The sequence below is a fragment of the Cnephaeus nilssonii genome, assembly GCF_951640355.1.
Source record: "Cnephaeus nilssonii genome assembly, chromosome: 4".
Classification (NCBI taxonomy): domain Eukaryota; kingdom Metazoa; phylum Chordata; class Mammalia; order Chiroptera; family Vespertilionidae; genus Cnephaeus; species Cnephaeus nilssonii.
In genome coordinates, this window is record NC_137075.1 from 2,680,872 (window position 1) to 2,696,780 (window position 15,909).

At 48.4% G+C, this 15,909-nt stretch overlaps 1 protein-coding gene across 2 annotated transcripts; it reads left to right on the forward strand.

The window, feature by feature from the left end:
- Nucleotides 1-2,202: 2,202 nt before the first annotated feature.
- On the forward strand, nt 2,203-14,451 carry TBC1D21 (TBC1 domain family member 21; the record flags this gene model as incomplete). Of its 2 annotated transcripts, XM_079769784.1 has the most annotated exons (11): nt 2,203-2,262; nt 8,202-8,309; nt 8,444-8,547; nt 9,718-9,812; nt 10,333-10,443; nt 10,569-10,669; nt 11,765-11,861; nt 12,087-12,187; nt 13,217-13,333; nt 13,988-14,071; nt 14,419-14,451. In XM_079769784.1, 11 exons carry the CDS (start codon nt 2,203-2,205, stop codon nt 14,449-14,451), a joined length of 1,011 nt encoding a protein of 336 aa, XP_079625910.1. The 2 variants fall into 2 exon arrangements, with proteins under 2 accessions (XP_079625910.1, XP_079625911.1); XM_079769785.1 differs by lacking the exon at nt 8,202-8,309.
- Nucleotides 14,452-15,909: the final 1,458 nt, after the last annotated feature.

The window sequence follows — 15,909 nt, forward strand, 5'->3', positions numbered from 1 at the left end:
GCCCTGTTTGAATATTAAGCCTCCACGTGGTTGCTATGAGGCTTTTGTAACATGACCAAACTGCACTGACTAACTTGGGGCAGAGTTATTAGCTAAAGTTTGCAGAGGATCCAGAGGTGAAAGGAAGTTCAGTAGATGATCTATGTCCATCATGTTCATTTTAAAAGCCACGTCGGATTTGGCACTCAGATTTTCCAGCTCCCTGTAGGATCCTTAGCTTCTTAGGGAAAAGTTGCAGTTAATTCTCAGTTGTCAACATAGTTCGCATGGAAGAACAGAGGCATAGATCATCCCAAATGGCAAGTAATGCCCACTCCTCGCCTCCTGCTCTGGGCATTTGCTTTGGATACTTCTTAAGGACCTTAGAATGAAGGCACCCTGTGTGGGAGGTGGTTCTGTCCTTTCTCCACCTCCTCACTACTCAAAGCCACCTCACCTCCTGCTCCGTGAAGACCTGGGGGCAGCAGAGGAAGGGGAATGTTGGAGAGTGGGAATTTTTGAGCGTGCTTCCAGAGAGGCCGTGGACTATGCCCCAGATGGAGTTGTCAGTGCTGACACCAGGCCAGGCCTTGAGATATGGTCTCATGACCCCTTCCCAGCACATAGGCCTTCTTTCCCAGAACACTGTCAGCTTTCTGAAGAACAGGATGACCCTGTGAATAACATGGTCATCAATGGCATGACTCTGACTGTTTTGTCTTGGGTTACTTGTTCTGCAAAAACTGTTTTGTCTTGGGTTACTTGTTCTGCAAAAACCGGATGTGGTTAATGTGCTTAAAAGCGGTCCTACACAAAGGGTCGCTGCTGCTCTCTGGTCTCCCTGTGTGGAGAATGGCAGAGCAGTCGCCGGGTCGTCCGGCCGCCCAGCTAATAAAGGCTCCCTAAATTTTAATTTGGTCTGGGCTCCAGTGGTCATTCACTCGCATCCGCTCCACAACAAGGAAGAGGCTATAATGCTTTCCTGGGTTGGGACGGAGTAGTGGAGAGAGGCAAAGAGGCCTCCTGCAGTGCCACAAACTTTCAGGATAGGACAGTAAACGAGACAATTGTGTCCACTGGACACTTCCATATGGACGCTGATTCATGATGTCAATAGGAATGTGAAAGCCAGAGGCCGACACCTTCTGATGTCATGGCTGGGGGACCCATAGCTAAGGAGGGAGAAACATCCAAATTTGAGGTCAGAGTCCAAATTCCAACTCCAAGCTCCTAATTCAAATTTGGTTGGTCTAATTACTGTCATCTCCTAACAGTTAAGGAGACTTTAGAGCCAGATGACTTTCACGGCCAGGACCTGAATAGAAATGCAAGTGATGCTTACGGTGGAGAACTGGTGATGTTGGAGCCAAGGGGAGCCAACTCCTCGGGCTCATTCAACAAATACTGAGCACCAGTGCCAGGTGGCTGGAAAAGTACAAAAGAATCAGACATTGACCCTGGTCGGAAGGCACTCAGGGCTCCGTATAGAAATCTCTGTAATACACACAGAGAAGGTGAGATCTGAGAGCTTCGTTTATTTTTCCATCCAGTTAAGTCATTTATTCAGTCACTCAGGCACTTTCTTAAGTGCTCTGGATATAAAAGTAAATTAAACTGGCCTCTACCATCTGGGGCTACCATTTAAATACTGAACTGTAGTCACCTAGAAGCTTTTCAAAATATAGTTCTCAGGCCCCAGCCCAGATGCCCTGATTCTGAATGTCCAGAAGTTGCACTGAAGAAATCTGAAGCTCCAATTCTAGGTTTCTCCAGGTTTGAGTCCTGGTCTTGTGGGATAACAAGTGAAGGGACTCTAAAGGTGGGAGAGCCAGAGATCGAGAGAAAGGCTTCCTGGCCCACCTCTGCCCAGCACCCCCAGGACGTGGTCTGCATGTCTTGACTCCATCCTCCTGTAGGTTCTGCAGTTTTCCTAGGTGACTGTGCGTTTAGTCCCCGTGGCTCCGGGATGTGTCATACATACCTCTGAAGCTGAGAACTCTCATGTTCCAAGGTCATTGTGACGAGGGTTCTAGGGGTCTTGTGACACACAGCTGGCTGGCTCTGTTCAAGTGTGGGAGGTCAGGAGAGGCCCAGTTCCCCCTGGGAATGCAACTCATCCCCCAAAATGAAGATCACTTTCCCTACTAATTAAGCATCATTTAAAGCTCGAAGTAAGCTCTGGGTAGAGCATAGAGGGTGCTTTGAAGACAACCAGCAGGAGCCATGACCACCCTCTCTCCCGAAAACAGCCTCTCTGCCAGGCTGTCGGCCTCCTTCATCCTGGTGCGTGTTCTTCATCAGCTCCAAGTCCCTCCCTCCCCAACCTTTGGTTTGTATTAAGCCATTTTCCCCGCAGGCTGGGAGAGACTGGAACTGTGAGCTGACCTAGAAGGGTAGGTTGTACCTTGGTCTCACCATCAGCACCAACAACAGGACTGAGAAACACAGGTCCCCTTTCACCCTTCTCTCTAAACTAGTGTTATCTTTTCCTCATTTGTGACATTCTAACTAATGAGCTTTAGGTTTGCAAGTTCAGTCTTAAAGATGCTGATTAATTTTCCTTGGTGCTATTGACAACAATTTTGGTACGCTGCCACCAGATGGCAGTAATGCTTTTGTTAGTGGTGCTTCCAAGCCTAGTTAGTAAGATAGATTTATTCATTAGAAGTCAGCCTCAGTCATAAAAATTGTCCACACGGTATACTTTCAAAATTATAGTAACTAATTATAATTTCAAGTCTTGTTAATTATAATGATTAAGAGAGTGATAAAAGAGTAGAAATCCAAAAATGGGCACCCCTCTCCCTGAATTTTAAATGTTATTGCTTCATTGCAGATTATTAACGGGCCTTGATTTGAATTTTCTTCATATCTTTCTTCATTTCTCTGAACTTCAAGAAAGATAATAAAACAACAAGTTTTCACATAGAATCTATGTTGTACAATGACTATTCTAAATGCTTTATAGCCACTTATTCTCATCATAACTCTATAAAATGGATGATACTATTCATTTTATAAATGAAAACGTTGAGGCACAGAGAGTAGATAAACTTACCTACACAGCTACTAAGCGGCAGAGCTGGTATTTAGATGTAGACAGTGGGTTACAGAGTCCATTTTCTTTTTTCCCCCATTGATTTTTAGAGAAAGCAGAAGGGAGGGAGGGAAGAGAAAGAGAGAGAGAGAAACATCAATGTGAAACACATATCGATTTGTTGCCTCCCACACGTGCCCTGACTGAGGCTGGGATTGAACCTGCAACCAAGGTACGTGCCCTTGACCGGGAATTGAACCCAAGACCCTTCAGTGTGCAGGCCTACACTCTTAACTACTGAGAAACACAGGCCAGGGCAGGAAGTCCATCTTCTAATTCAGTGATTCTCAGGAGTGGCGCTCAAACCTGCAGCATCAACATCAATTAAGAAATGCAGATTCTTTTGTTTTAACAAACCCTCTGGGTGATTCTGATGCGCAGCTAACTTTGAGAACCACTGTTTTAAACCATTCTGTTCATCAGCATGCTATATTGATGATATACCCGCCACACCTGGGTTATTGCTAATCACCTGGGTAACTTTCAAGTGCACTTACTGCCCCCCTCCCAATTTTAATGTGCGGGCCCTCCTTGGGCCCCCCACCTCTCTCCTGGGTGAGAACCATTGACATGGTAGGCCATAGTTACTGTTGGGAGTGTGTCTTGTCCTTCAAGTGAACTGGAGTGTAAAAGAGGTTAAGAACCTTAAGCAGAGTCAATGACCCTTCCCAGGCTTTCTTGAGGGCTCTGTTTCTGAGTATTCAGAGCAATGTGGCATCAAAGACAATTATAGACAGTTTTTCTTACCCTCCAGTGGATTTCCTATTTTATTAGAAATACTAGAGGCCCGGTACACAAAATTCATGCCCAGGGGTGGGGGTGGGGCAGGTATGTCCCTCAGCACAGCCTGCACCCTCTTCAATCTGGGACCCATTGAGGGATGTCTGACTGCCCGTTTAGGCCCGATCCCACTGGCAGTCAGACATCCCACTCATAATCCAGAACTGCTGGCTCCCAACCACTTGCCTGCCTGGCTGACTGCCTGATTGACCCTAACCACTTCTGCCTGCCAGCCTGATCAACACCTAACTGCTCCCCTACCAGCCCGATTGCCCCTAACTACCCTCCCCTGCTGGCCTGGTCACCCCCACTGCCCTCCCCTGCCGGCCTGGTCACCCCCACTGCCCTTCCCTGCCAGCCTGGTTGCCCCTAACTGCCCTCTACTGCAGGCTCTTTTTCTGATTTCCGGAGGCTTCCTTAACAAATTAGGTCTCTCCTAACTGCCTTCCCCTGCAGGCCTGGTCGCCCCCAACTGCCCTCCCCTGCAGACCTGGTTGCTCCCAACTGCCCTCCCCTGCCTGCCTGATTGTCCCTAACTGCCCTCCCTTGCTGGCCTGACCGCCCACAACTGCCCTCCCCTGCCAGCCATCTTGTGGTGGCCATCTTGTGTCCACATGGGGGTGGCCATCTTTGACCACATGGGGGTGGCCATCTTGTGTGTTGGAGTGATGGTCAATTTACATATTACCTCTTTATTATATAGGATTAGTGGAAATTCTTAACCCAGTGATGCAGAAGGGAAGGGAGGGTGGGGAGATGTACACCTGCAGCCAAGGTCTCTGGCAGCAGGAAGCCCCTTTCTCCAGGGGAAGCATGGCCAAGTTTCCCCAGGTTTGCTGGTGAGGAGTTTGAGCCTGCTTATGCACATCATGAAGGTAGGAGATTTCCACAACTGCTCTACCTAGCAGTGTTCTTCTCGGGGGAGTAGAAAAGCAGCTACTGCATTGCTGAAGCATATCCAGCTTGTGTACAACATAGTTCCCCCTCCCTGGCCACCAGGCTATTATACCCAGATGGGTTGTGCGGGGCATTAAGGAATAGGGGAATATGGGCGAATGATGGTGGATTTGAGAAGCCATGGAGCTGACAGTCCCCTTCACTTTGAAGGACCCCAGATACAGGCTCTATGATTTCTGGAACAGATGGGTATTGTGGATGTACTAGAAGGGATAGAGGGGGCTTTCATGAGGAAATTTTCACCTTCAGCCCTCTGCATGTCACCAAACTTCTGGTGTTTGTTCTTGGCTTGCTAGCAAATGTCTCAGATCTCTTGTGGGTGGCCTATTGCTAGCTAAGGTTTGGAAAGTACAAGGAAGTAGATGGCATAGAGAAAAGGAGTTTCCTGGAAGGAGAAGACAGTGACTTTTTGTAAACAAATTCAGTGCTGACAAGGTAGGCACATGACTGGCCCATTGTAGTAGGTAGACGTTTAGTAATGCAAATTCTTAAAGAAGGCAGCAGATGACTTATTGTGATGTTTCCAATTATCTCTCCTTATTGTGTTGATGTCATGTCTTTTATTGTGGTATACTGTGTATATTACTTTGATTATTTTGCCACTCTTTTATTGTGTTTCTCTCTTCATATATTTGTTCATCTTTCTAAGGCATTTGATTTTAACACATTCCTTTTGCTAACAGCTTGTGTAGATGTATATATATTTTTTAATTCAACTGAAAATTCTTGCCTCTTGTCTGTCCTTCCTGGTGGCATGGCATTGGGGTTCAGCACCCTGACTCTTGCACCAAAGGTAGGAGATTCAAGTCTGGGTTCAAGTCTCAGCTCTGATACTGGCTGTGTGACTTCAGATATGCTAATTAGCCCTCCTACAGTTTCCTGGCCTGTAAAACAGTGTAATAACTACACCTACCTTATAGATGGGTGAGAAGATTAAACAAGTTAATATATTTAAACTAGAGGCCTGGTGCATGAAATTCTCACATGGGGAGGGTCCCTAGGCCTGGCTGGCAATCAGGGCCGATCGGGGCCTTCCAGCTGCCGGCTGGGGCCTCCCTTCCCAGGCTGCCAGCTGCCAGCTGAGGCCTTCCTTTGTTCCGCGCCAACCCCTGGTGGTCAGCGCACATCATAGCAAGCAATAGAACTCCTGGTCTCCCAATTGAACTCCAGTGGGGACACTTTGCATATTAGCCTTTTATATATATAGATAAGCACTACATTAATCATCGACTCTCCAACATCCCCCAAGGGGTCCAAGATTGCGAGAGAGTGCAGGCCAGGCTGAGGGACCCCACTGGTGCACTACTGGGGCCGGGGAGGGACGTGGGAGGTTGGCCAACTGGGGAGGGACCACGGGAGGACTCCAGGGTGTGTCTGGCCCATCTCATTCAGTCCCAATCAGCCGGACCCCAGCAGCAACCTAACCTAACAGTCGGAGCCTCTGCCCCCTGGTGGTCAGTGCACATCATAGCAAACAGTTGAGTGGCCTTAGCATATCATTAGCATATTACACTTTGATTGGTTGAATGACCGACTGGTTGACCGGACACTTAGCATATTGGGCTTTTATTATGTAGGATTGCTTAGAAAAGTGTCTGGCCCATCACTGATGCTTTTAAGTGTTTACAGCTAATAAGAGAATTTAATGAATTTGTATTCAAAATTAATTTTTTAAATTTCTATTATTTTTATACTTTATGATTTCATTACTTCCCTGTTGTTTTTGTATTATTAAAATGAGTTGGAAGAAAAATGTATGGTTCCTATAAATCTCTAATATTTAAAGTAAAAAAATTAAACAATTTCCTCTGTCTCCATCTTCAAATCAAATAAAGAAACTGAATTTGCAGTTTAAAATCTTCCACAAAGAACACTTCAGGCCTAGATGGCTTCACTGCTGAGTTGTACCAAACACTGAGGAACAAAATAGTAGCAAGTCTTCAAAAACTTGAAAAGCACAAATGCATTCCTACTCATTCTATAAAGTCAGCATTACCCTAACACCAAAATCAAAGAAATTGCAAGAAAATTATAGGCCAATATCTCTCATGAACATGGATAAGAAAATCCTAAATAAGATTTTAGTCCGGTTTGGTTCAGTGGATAGAGCATTGGCCTATGGACTGAAGGGTACAGGTTTTGATTCCAGTCAAGGGCACATGCCTGGGTTGTGGGCTCAATCCCCAGTAGGGGGTGTGCAGGAGGCACCAATCAATGATTTTCTCTCATCATTGATGTTTCTATATCTCTCTCTCCCTTCCTCACTGAAATCAACAAAAATATATTTTGTTTAAAAAGAAATGCATTTTTTGGTCCCACCCTAGACCGTCTGAGTCATAATCTGCATTTTAAAGATTCTCAGGTGACTTGTTTGCAAATTTAAATTTAAGTCACATGCATGCATATTCAGGTGCATATTAATGGGAGGTCATTTCCATAAGAACTCTAACTTCTTGTTATTGTTTTATTAGCATTTTTAATTAATTTGTATGCAGTGTACTCATTTCCCCCCAAACACACACACACACCCACACCTTAATTAGTGCTTATTTTATATTTTTATTATAAAAGCAACATATATCATTATAGAAAAGTTTGAAAATACAATAAAAAGGAAAAATTACTTATAATCCTATCATTCCAAAATAATCACCATCACCCTGGCCAGTATGGCTCAGTTGGTTGAACATCATCTCATGCACCAAGGGGTCACCAGATTCCTGGCCAGGGCACAGACCCGGGTTTCAGGTTCAATTCTGGTCAGGGCGCTTATGGGAGGCAATCCATCGATGTTTCTCTCTCACATAAATATTCTCTCTTTTTCTCTCCCCTCTCCCTCCATCCCCCTTTCTCTAAAATTAATAAAACATATTTTTAAATAATAATCACTGTTAGTTTTAGATAGTTTTTTTTTGGTATATTTTAGTCTTCTTTCTAACAATTTTATAGTGGTTAATTCACTATGTATTTGAGTCTACAAACATTTATGGATGATAGTACATAGAGAAGATAGATACTGAATGTGCAATTTTGTATTCTGCTTTTTTCTATTAACATTTATATTTTTCCAGATTATTCACCCTTGTAAGCATTGTTTTATATGCTTTATAATATTCCAATGAGTACATAAACCATGGTTTATGTAACTATCCCCTTATTGCATAACACTTAAAGCACTTGCATTTTTCATTTTGGTAAGTATGTGCAATGAAAATTATTGTGCGTACAGCATTTTAATATATTTTTTCAGGATAAATTTCCAGAAATGAGTCAGAGACTACTGTGAGCTTAGATTCACATTGCAAAATCCAGAGTATATCATTTAAAAATCACACTGAAAAGCAAAGCAAAGGTCCCTAACAGAAGGCTAAGTGGTTGTCCTCCACAGGTGAAGAGAAAACCGCCCATTGACAAGACAGAATGGGATGGCTTCTTTGATGAGAACGGTCAGTTGGCCAAGTCACGAGACTTCATTTGTGTTAACATCCTGGAAAGGGTATGGTCCCCAAGCCTTGGTCTTCCCCTGGAACTAGGGAGCAGGGTGGGCAAGGGGGGAGGTGGCATTGGGAGGGGCTCTTTTGGCAGGCATTCAGAGAACCCATGGCTTCTCACCCCACATCCCGACCCCAGGGTCTGCACCCCTTCGTGAGGACAGAAGCCTGGAAGTTCCTCACGGGCTACTACTCATGGCAGAGTTCCCAGGATGAGCGGCTCACAGTGGACAGTACAAGGAGGTAGAACATTCCAGATCCTATAGGGAAGGGTGGGTAGTACAGTGGGGAGGGGGTGCTCACCCCAGCGTGGCTTTAAATAGACTTTAAACAGACTTCTCATTGTGAGTGGCAAATTCCCCATGGCACTCCTGACCCAGGGCCCACACACAGAAGGGGCCTTTACCAGCCCTGCCCAGTTCTATTTACCAGCCTACATACTAGCGAGACATGGGCTTGACCCTACCCCCTCCCCACGACATCCCATCCTTCCCCTGGGCCTGTGCAGCCTAGGGAGGTGGAGAAGATTGACGTGCAGGGTGAGTCAGAGGAAAATCGAGGGCAGTAAGGGGATCTGAGGGCCAGCTGGGGAGTCCTGAGACAAGCCCACCTGAGTTAGTTTCCGGAGGCTGCTTTAACAAAGCACTACAAACCAGGTGTCCTACCACAGTAGAATTATATTCTCTCAGTTCTGGAGGCCAGAAGCTCAAAAGCAAGGGCCTAGCAGGGCCTCTCTCCCTCGGAAGGCTCTATGGGAGCACCCTTCCTTGTCTCTTGAAGGTTCTGGCGGCTCCTTGGCATGTGGCTGCATCATTGCAGTCTATGCCTCTGTGGTCACATGGCCTTCTCCCTTCTCCCTATATTTCTCCTCTGTGTGTCTCTTATATGGACACTTGTCATTGGATTTAGAGCCCAACTAGGTAATTAAGAATGAACTCATCTTGAGAGTCTTAATTATATCTGCAAAGACCCTTTTTAAAGTAAGGTTACATTCACAAGTTCCAGAGGTTAGGGCATGGACATGGGGGACACCATTCAACCTCATTATGATGATGGGCACATAACACCCCCTCATTCAATCCTTATAATTCTGAGGCATAGGTGCTCGTGTTATCCCACTCTACAAATGAGGACCCTGAAGCTTAGAGAGGGAAAGTGAGGTCGCCAAGGCTTGACCCTAGTTGTAGACCCCAGTTATTAAGTTGTGAAGCCAGGATTCAGGTGTGTCCATCGGACTGCAGAACCATGAGGTGAATCTCGTCCCCATCTGCACTCGAGGCGCACAGAAGAGCATGGTTAGGGCTGGTACAGGCAGAGGGGAGGGGAGCGTCCCAGACAGTGGGCACAGCTCAGGGTCCCTAGACTTGCTGGGAGGAAAGGCTGCCTGGTTTAGCTTCAGTCCTGTTGTCATAGGAAAAATTATGAAGCTTTGTGCCAGATGTATGAGAAGATTCACCCCCTTCTGGAAAACCTGCACCGGAACTTCACAGAGACTCGGAATAACATCGGTGAGCAGACTGGGGTGGGAGGGCTGTGCGGAGGGGATTGCTGGAGGCCGTCTCTGAGCCCTCCTCAGTCTTGTGGGGGTGCTTCCCCAGTTCCTGGGAGCTGTCGTGACATGTGCCTGAAATTTCCCCAGCTAAACTGTGGTTAGTCCATCCACCCACCTCTACTGGGTGCCCCTAGATGCCCGTGGGGCATGGTGTTTCCCTGGGTGCATGCTGTTCCTGCTGGTTTGTCTTCATCTCTTCTCACCTTGGTCTAGAACCAGGCTGGATTTGAATTGGATGAAGGGTCACAGTCCTGGCAGAGGGTTCAGCCTGGTCAAAAATTTGGAAATGGAAAGAAACCCAGGCAACTCAGGGTGTGGTGAGGGATAGAGTCGGGGCCCGGGAGGGTGGGGGGGCGTGGAGCTGACGTTCCTTTTAAAGCTTTCTGCTTGGGTTGGTTGGGGAAATAAACTCACCCATAGACCTGCTGCTGGAGGTGATCTGGTGCTCCCCCTCCTGTCCCTTGCTTGCAATCTAGCATATGACATCCAGAAACTCTATGACAAAGATCCCCTGGGCAATGTCCTTATTGACAAGAAGAAGCTGGAGAAGATCCTGCTCCTCAGCTATGTCTGCAACACCCAGGCAGGTGCGCCACAGTGCTGAGCCTCCCCCGTGGTCCCCTCTTCTCAATTCCTTGCTGGAATTCCTTGCCTGCCCAAGCCCAGGCTCTACCCTCCTACTCAGCCCCTCCTAACTGGCCCCTCCCCCCAGAGTACCAGCAGGGCTTCCATGAGATGGTGATGCTCTTCCAGCTGATGGTGGAACATGACCACGAGACCTTCTGGCTCTTCCAATTCTTCCTGCAGAAAACGGTGAGGGTTTGGCCTAAGCTGAGGGCCTCCTCTTCCCCGCTAAATCTTTAAACCCCTTGAGGTCAGGCAGGCATTGGCAGCCCCAGCCATTTCCTCTAGCCCTGGAACAGATCTCTGGGTCCCAGAGGAGCCTAGAAGTGTGTTCCCCAGTGCAGTGTGTTCTAGGCTGCAGGTGGCAAGCATTGGAGTTGTGGAGGAGGCTGGAGTGATGCTTTGGGTCCAGCTTTTACCAAACTTTGAAAGGGTGTGGCTGAAAAGGCCCAGTGATGGCACACACTTCTGGCAGTCCTCTCCCAAATATGCTCTGCTCCCACGAACATTCCATGGCTCCTCGCACCTTCGGAATAAAAATCCAGTGACCTCAGCCAGGCATTCAGTCCTCCATCGTAGGCTGCTCTCTCAGCTCCCTTCACATGACCTGTGCTCCAGGCACACCGGGGACTCAGGATTACCCAGATGCACACTGCACTGTCCAGGCTAAAGGCTTTTGTAATTGCTGCTCCCTAGAAAGACTTCCTCATGATCCGTGAGAGGCTTCCCAGAACCCACCCTCATCGTTTCCTCCACCATACAACAGTATGCATACTGTGCTTCCCTGGCCCTGCTTCTGACCCACAGTATGTGTGCAGAAGAATAACAGGGCTCACTGCATTGTGAGCCACACCTGAAACATCTCTGCATCCCCATCTCTCTCTCTCTCTCTCTCACACACACACACACACACACACACACACACACACACACACACATTCTCTCTCTCTCTCTCTCTCTCACACACACACACACACACACACACACACTCACACACACACACACATGCACACACACACACTCATACACACACATGCACACACACAGGTGCACACATATATACAGATGGATACACTGGCACACACAGACCACACAGACACAGACATGATGTGTGCATGTGTGCACATATACATACACAACATCCAGACTTACACAGAGACATGGGCCTGACCTGGAATACAGAGACATACAGAGGCTCCCTGGAATTGGAGAGCAGGGCTGGCTTTTCTGGTGCCCTCAAGCCCAGAGGACTTAGTTTCCCTCCCTCCCACCCATCTTTCACAGGAGCACAGCTGTGTCATCAACATTGGGGTTGGCAAGAACTTAGACATGCTCAACAACCTGATCAGCTTCCTAGACCCTGTGTTTGCTAAGCACCTAAGTGAGTGGACAGGGTTCATCTCAATGGGGTTGGAACCCGGACAGTTGCAAATCCACCACAAACCATTTCCAAGGGCTGCTGGAAAAATGACAGCCAAACACATCCTGTGCTTCCCAAGTGTGTAGTATGCTCTGGTGTCTGGCTGGCTGTTTCAGCTCCCTTGTGTGTGTCATCCATTTTCTCTGATATAGCCTCCTGCCTGACACCCCACTTCTCTCCCCACAGAAGGAAAGGGTGCGGGGGCTGTGCAGTCCCTCTTCCCCTGGTTCTGCCTCTGCTTCCAGCGTGCTTTCAAGTCCTTTGATGATGTCTGGAGGCTCTGGGAGGTGAGGTGCTCTGCTGGGGGACCGCCCCTCCCCTCAGGCAGGCAGCAGGAGAGCTCTTTGGCTTTGTTGTGGCTTTAGATGGAGTCCAGGTGCTCGGGGTTTATTAGGTCAGTGACCCTGCTCCTGCCCAATAAGGAGGAAGCTAGAGCATCAGTTCATCCATCTGTTCATGAAGTCCCACCAACTTCACCTCTCTGGGCAGTCAGGGCAGAAGAAGCGGCCTTACAGCCTATGCTGTGGACACCTGGCCTGCAGCTCACCTCCCTGCCTCCTGCCAAGTGCCTCACTCTGCTCTCATTCCCTCATCTCCCCGGTCCTCCGTCTTCCCATCCACCCGGGTGCCGGCTCCTTACTGAGCCTTCCCTCTGGAGGAGGTGGGTCCCCACAGACAGGCTGCACCTGCAGTCCTTTGGTCCATCCCCATGGCCATCAGCAGATGAACCTCCCCTAGACACACCCACCACTCGTCACTGCCCTGCCCAGTGGCCTCCACTGTCTACAGGCCCCAGCCCAACGTTTAGCCTGGAAGGTTTAGCCCTATGATTCAACCCTGCTTCCCTCCTCCCTCCTGACCTGCTGGTCTCCATGCCCAAGTTGATGACCACCCACAGGACTTTGGTGACACCTGTATTGTTGACAGCCATTGTTTTGCTGAAGCTCCACTCAAATGTTACCTCGTTTTTCTCTTCCCTCTCTCTATCTCCCTCTCCCCTACTCATCCCTCTCCCCAATTTCTCTCTTCCTCCTTCCCTCCCCTCTCTCACTTTCTCTCGTCCTCCTCCCTCCATCTAATGAATTCCATGAAGGCTCTTTTTCTGATTCCCCCAGGAGCCTAGAACCCCAGCACAATGCCTAGAACCCCAGAGGTAGCTGTGAGCACTTGTCTGAGTGACTGAGTGAGTGAGTAAGTCAGCAGTGAGGCCCAGGAATGTCTGACCCTGGGCATGTGGGTGGTGGGTACCTCACCATCTTAAGGGCAGTGCAATCTCAGGCCACAGGGCACAGACCAAGACTTGCCCGCCTGAACAGGTTCTGCTGACGGGGAAGCCCTGCAGAAACTTCCAGGTGCTGGTGGCCTACAGCCTGCTGCAAATGGTGCGTGAGCAGGTCCTGAAGGAAAGCATGGCTGGTGATGACATCCTCCTGGTGAGAGCACCCTCTGGTCAAGCCCAGCCCCACGGCTCCTGGGGACCTCCCACCCCGCGCTTTCCCGGCTGAAGGCCCCAGGCTCATGGGGAGCTGGGCTTCCGTGCCCTCTTTGCCCTGGGAAGGATCATGATGGCAGCTGACATGTCCCGAGCACCACTCTGAGTGCTTTACAGATGCACTCCTTTGAGCTTCACAACAAGCCTGACCCAGAGGGGTAATGCCCATCATCATCTTCACCCCTATGTTTCATATGAGGAGTCCAAGGCCTTGAATGGTGCTTAACCACTAGGCTTGACTGCTTCACAGTTAATTTATTGGCTCTATCGTCCTCCTGTGGCAAAAGACCTACAGTTTCCCAAAATTTCTAACCAGTGCTGAAGTCTTTATTAAAAAACATCTTAGGTGGCACCCCAATTATAAAATAAGTCCTACTTGGTAACCTGTGAGATCCTCAGTAGAACCCCAGAACTCTCTAGACCTCAGTATGAAAACTACAATTACCATCTCCCCAAAATATAAATTTCCAGTGTTGAAATTTCAAGCACTGTTCCAGATGAGTTAGGAAAAGATCCGGTGGCCCCAGTGACATCCATAAGTAGCGGCGTTGTCCCCTCAGCCTATGCCTGCTTCCTCCACCTTCTCCCGGCACAGGCCTGCAACAACCTGGTCGACCTTGATGCTGACGAGCTGATCTCTGCTGCCTGCTTGGTTTATGCGGAGCTCATCCAGAAGGATGTAAGTTGCCCCAGTTATTTGTCCTTCTCCTCTTCCTTTTCCAACCCCAGCCCATGCAGTTATGTTCAGCTTCAGAGACAGTTTATGCCACATTATCTATCCCCAACCCACAGGGGTTCTCTGGCGTGGTCTTTTCGCTGTTTTCACATGTAACTCGCCTCCTCTAGCAGACTGTGCTTCCCAAAAGCACAGCCCTCACCCGTTATTCCCTGTGTCCATCCCCGTGGATCTGGGCCTAGCACTGAGCACCCAAAGACTCGAGAATGTCACTGGCTGGATGAACTGAAATATGAGAGCAGCAGACCAATGTCTGTTTCCCTCAACCTGCCAGACACTCCTCTTCCCAGGTTCCAAAGCCATTAAAGGATTTCTTTCTCTGAGGACACACACAATGGACAGATGCCCTCAGTGGACAAGACAAAGGTGGTGCTTCAGCCATGAGGTCAGGATCAAGTCCGCTGGGGTGTTAGGGTGAGGGCATAGTTAATACAGGTGCAATACAAACAGCCTTCTGGAGTCAGTCTGTGGTGGGCAGTGTGTGCCAGGTGCTGAGGGTAGACAGGATTGTCCAATGAGAAAAGAGGCCTTGGAGGGGAGAAGAGAGATTGCAAGGCTGGAGGCATAAATGCTGGGAAGAGGTTGGATGGGTTGGGTCAGCAACTCCTCTGTGGCTAAGAGTTTTCCAAAGTGACAACAGTTCTGCACTGGGAAGCAAGTGGTTAAGGGTCTAACCAACTCTAGGAGCCTCTCCACCTCCTGTGAAAGAGTGTTGAATGGTCTAAGAGGCTTGTCCAATCCATTGGACTCAGTCCTGAGAGGGGTTGGCATCTCCCATTCCTCCCTTTACTCCCAACACACCAATCCCACATTAAGCTGTTTCTCCAGAGCTTCCCCAGCAGTTTGTAGGACAAAGCCCAAATCTCTGGGTAGCAGGTGATTCCGCTCCTGGTTACAAAGCCTCCCTCACAATTGCATCTTCATTTATCAGTCTGAAAATATCTCCTCAAACTGAACTATCCTTTTCAGCTTTATTCAATCTCCCCAGAGAATGCCACCTTCTCCCGGGCCAGGCAGTTCAGTTTCTCCCTGGGGCGGAGACTCAGCCACCCATGCTCCCCAGGCGAGGCCAAAGCTTAGAGCCTCCTGCCAGCCTGCCCATGCCTTGAGGGGTACCTGAGGGTAGACATGAATATTGACCAGAAAGAGCTGGGGTTGGTCAGTGCCCCCATAGCTGCTCGGTAAGTGTGTGCACATGTGTACACACACACACACACACACACACACACACACACACACACAGCCCTGCCCAGGGGCTACCATTTTCAGAGAGGACTGATGAATAAGCAGAGGGATCCATTGGTTTTACTGTGGATCCTGGCCCTTGTGGGTGAGAGATAACCACCCTCCCACTCTTCGGCCAGCTGCCCCACCCTTCTACTCCCATCCTATCACTCTCAGTGACCATAACTCCAAAGGCACAATGCTGCCAATTCTGTCTGGTCTCCTCCCCTCGGGTGACAATCTCCCAGAATTCATTGGGAAGGTTCATATACTGTGCTTCTCCTTAGGTTTATGTTCCCAAGACAGGTTATTTAAATAAAGATTCCTGCATGGAATACAGTGTTCCAAGAACAATGCTGTGTTTTTATTCTACCAAAGAACCAGAGTAAAAGACATCATGGGGAGCTAACTGTAGCCTTGGAAAGAGAAAGTCCACAGAAACATCAGATAAGCACTTTCTAGTGCTTCTTTTGGCCTGGTGGCATTAGTTGGTCTGTGGTTTTTGGTTGGGACATCCACAATGCTGAACATCTCTTCCAAAACTAAAAATTGAAAGC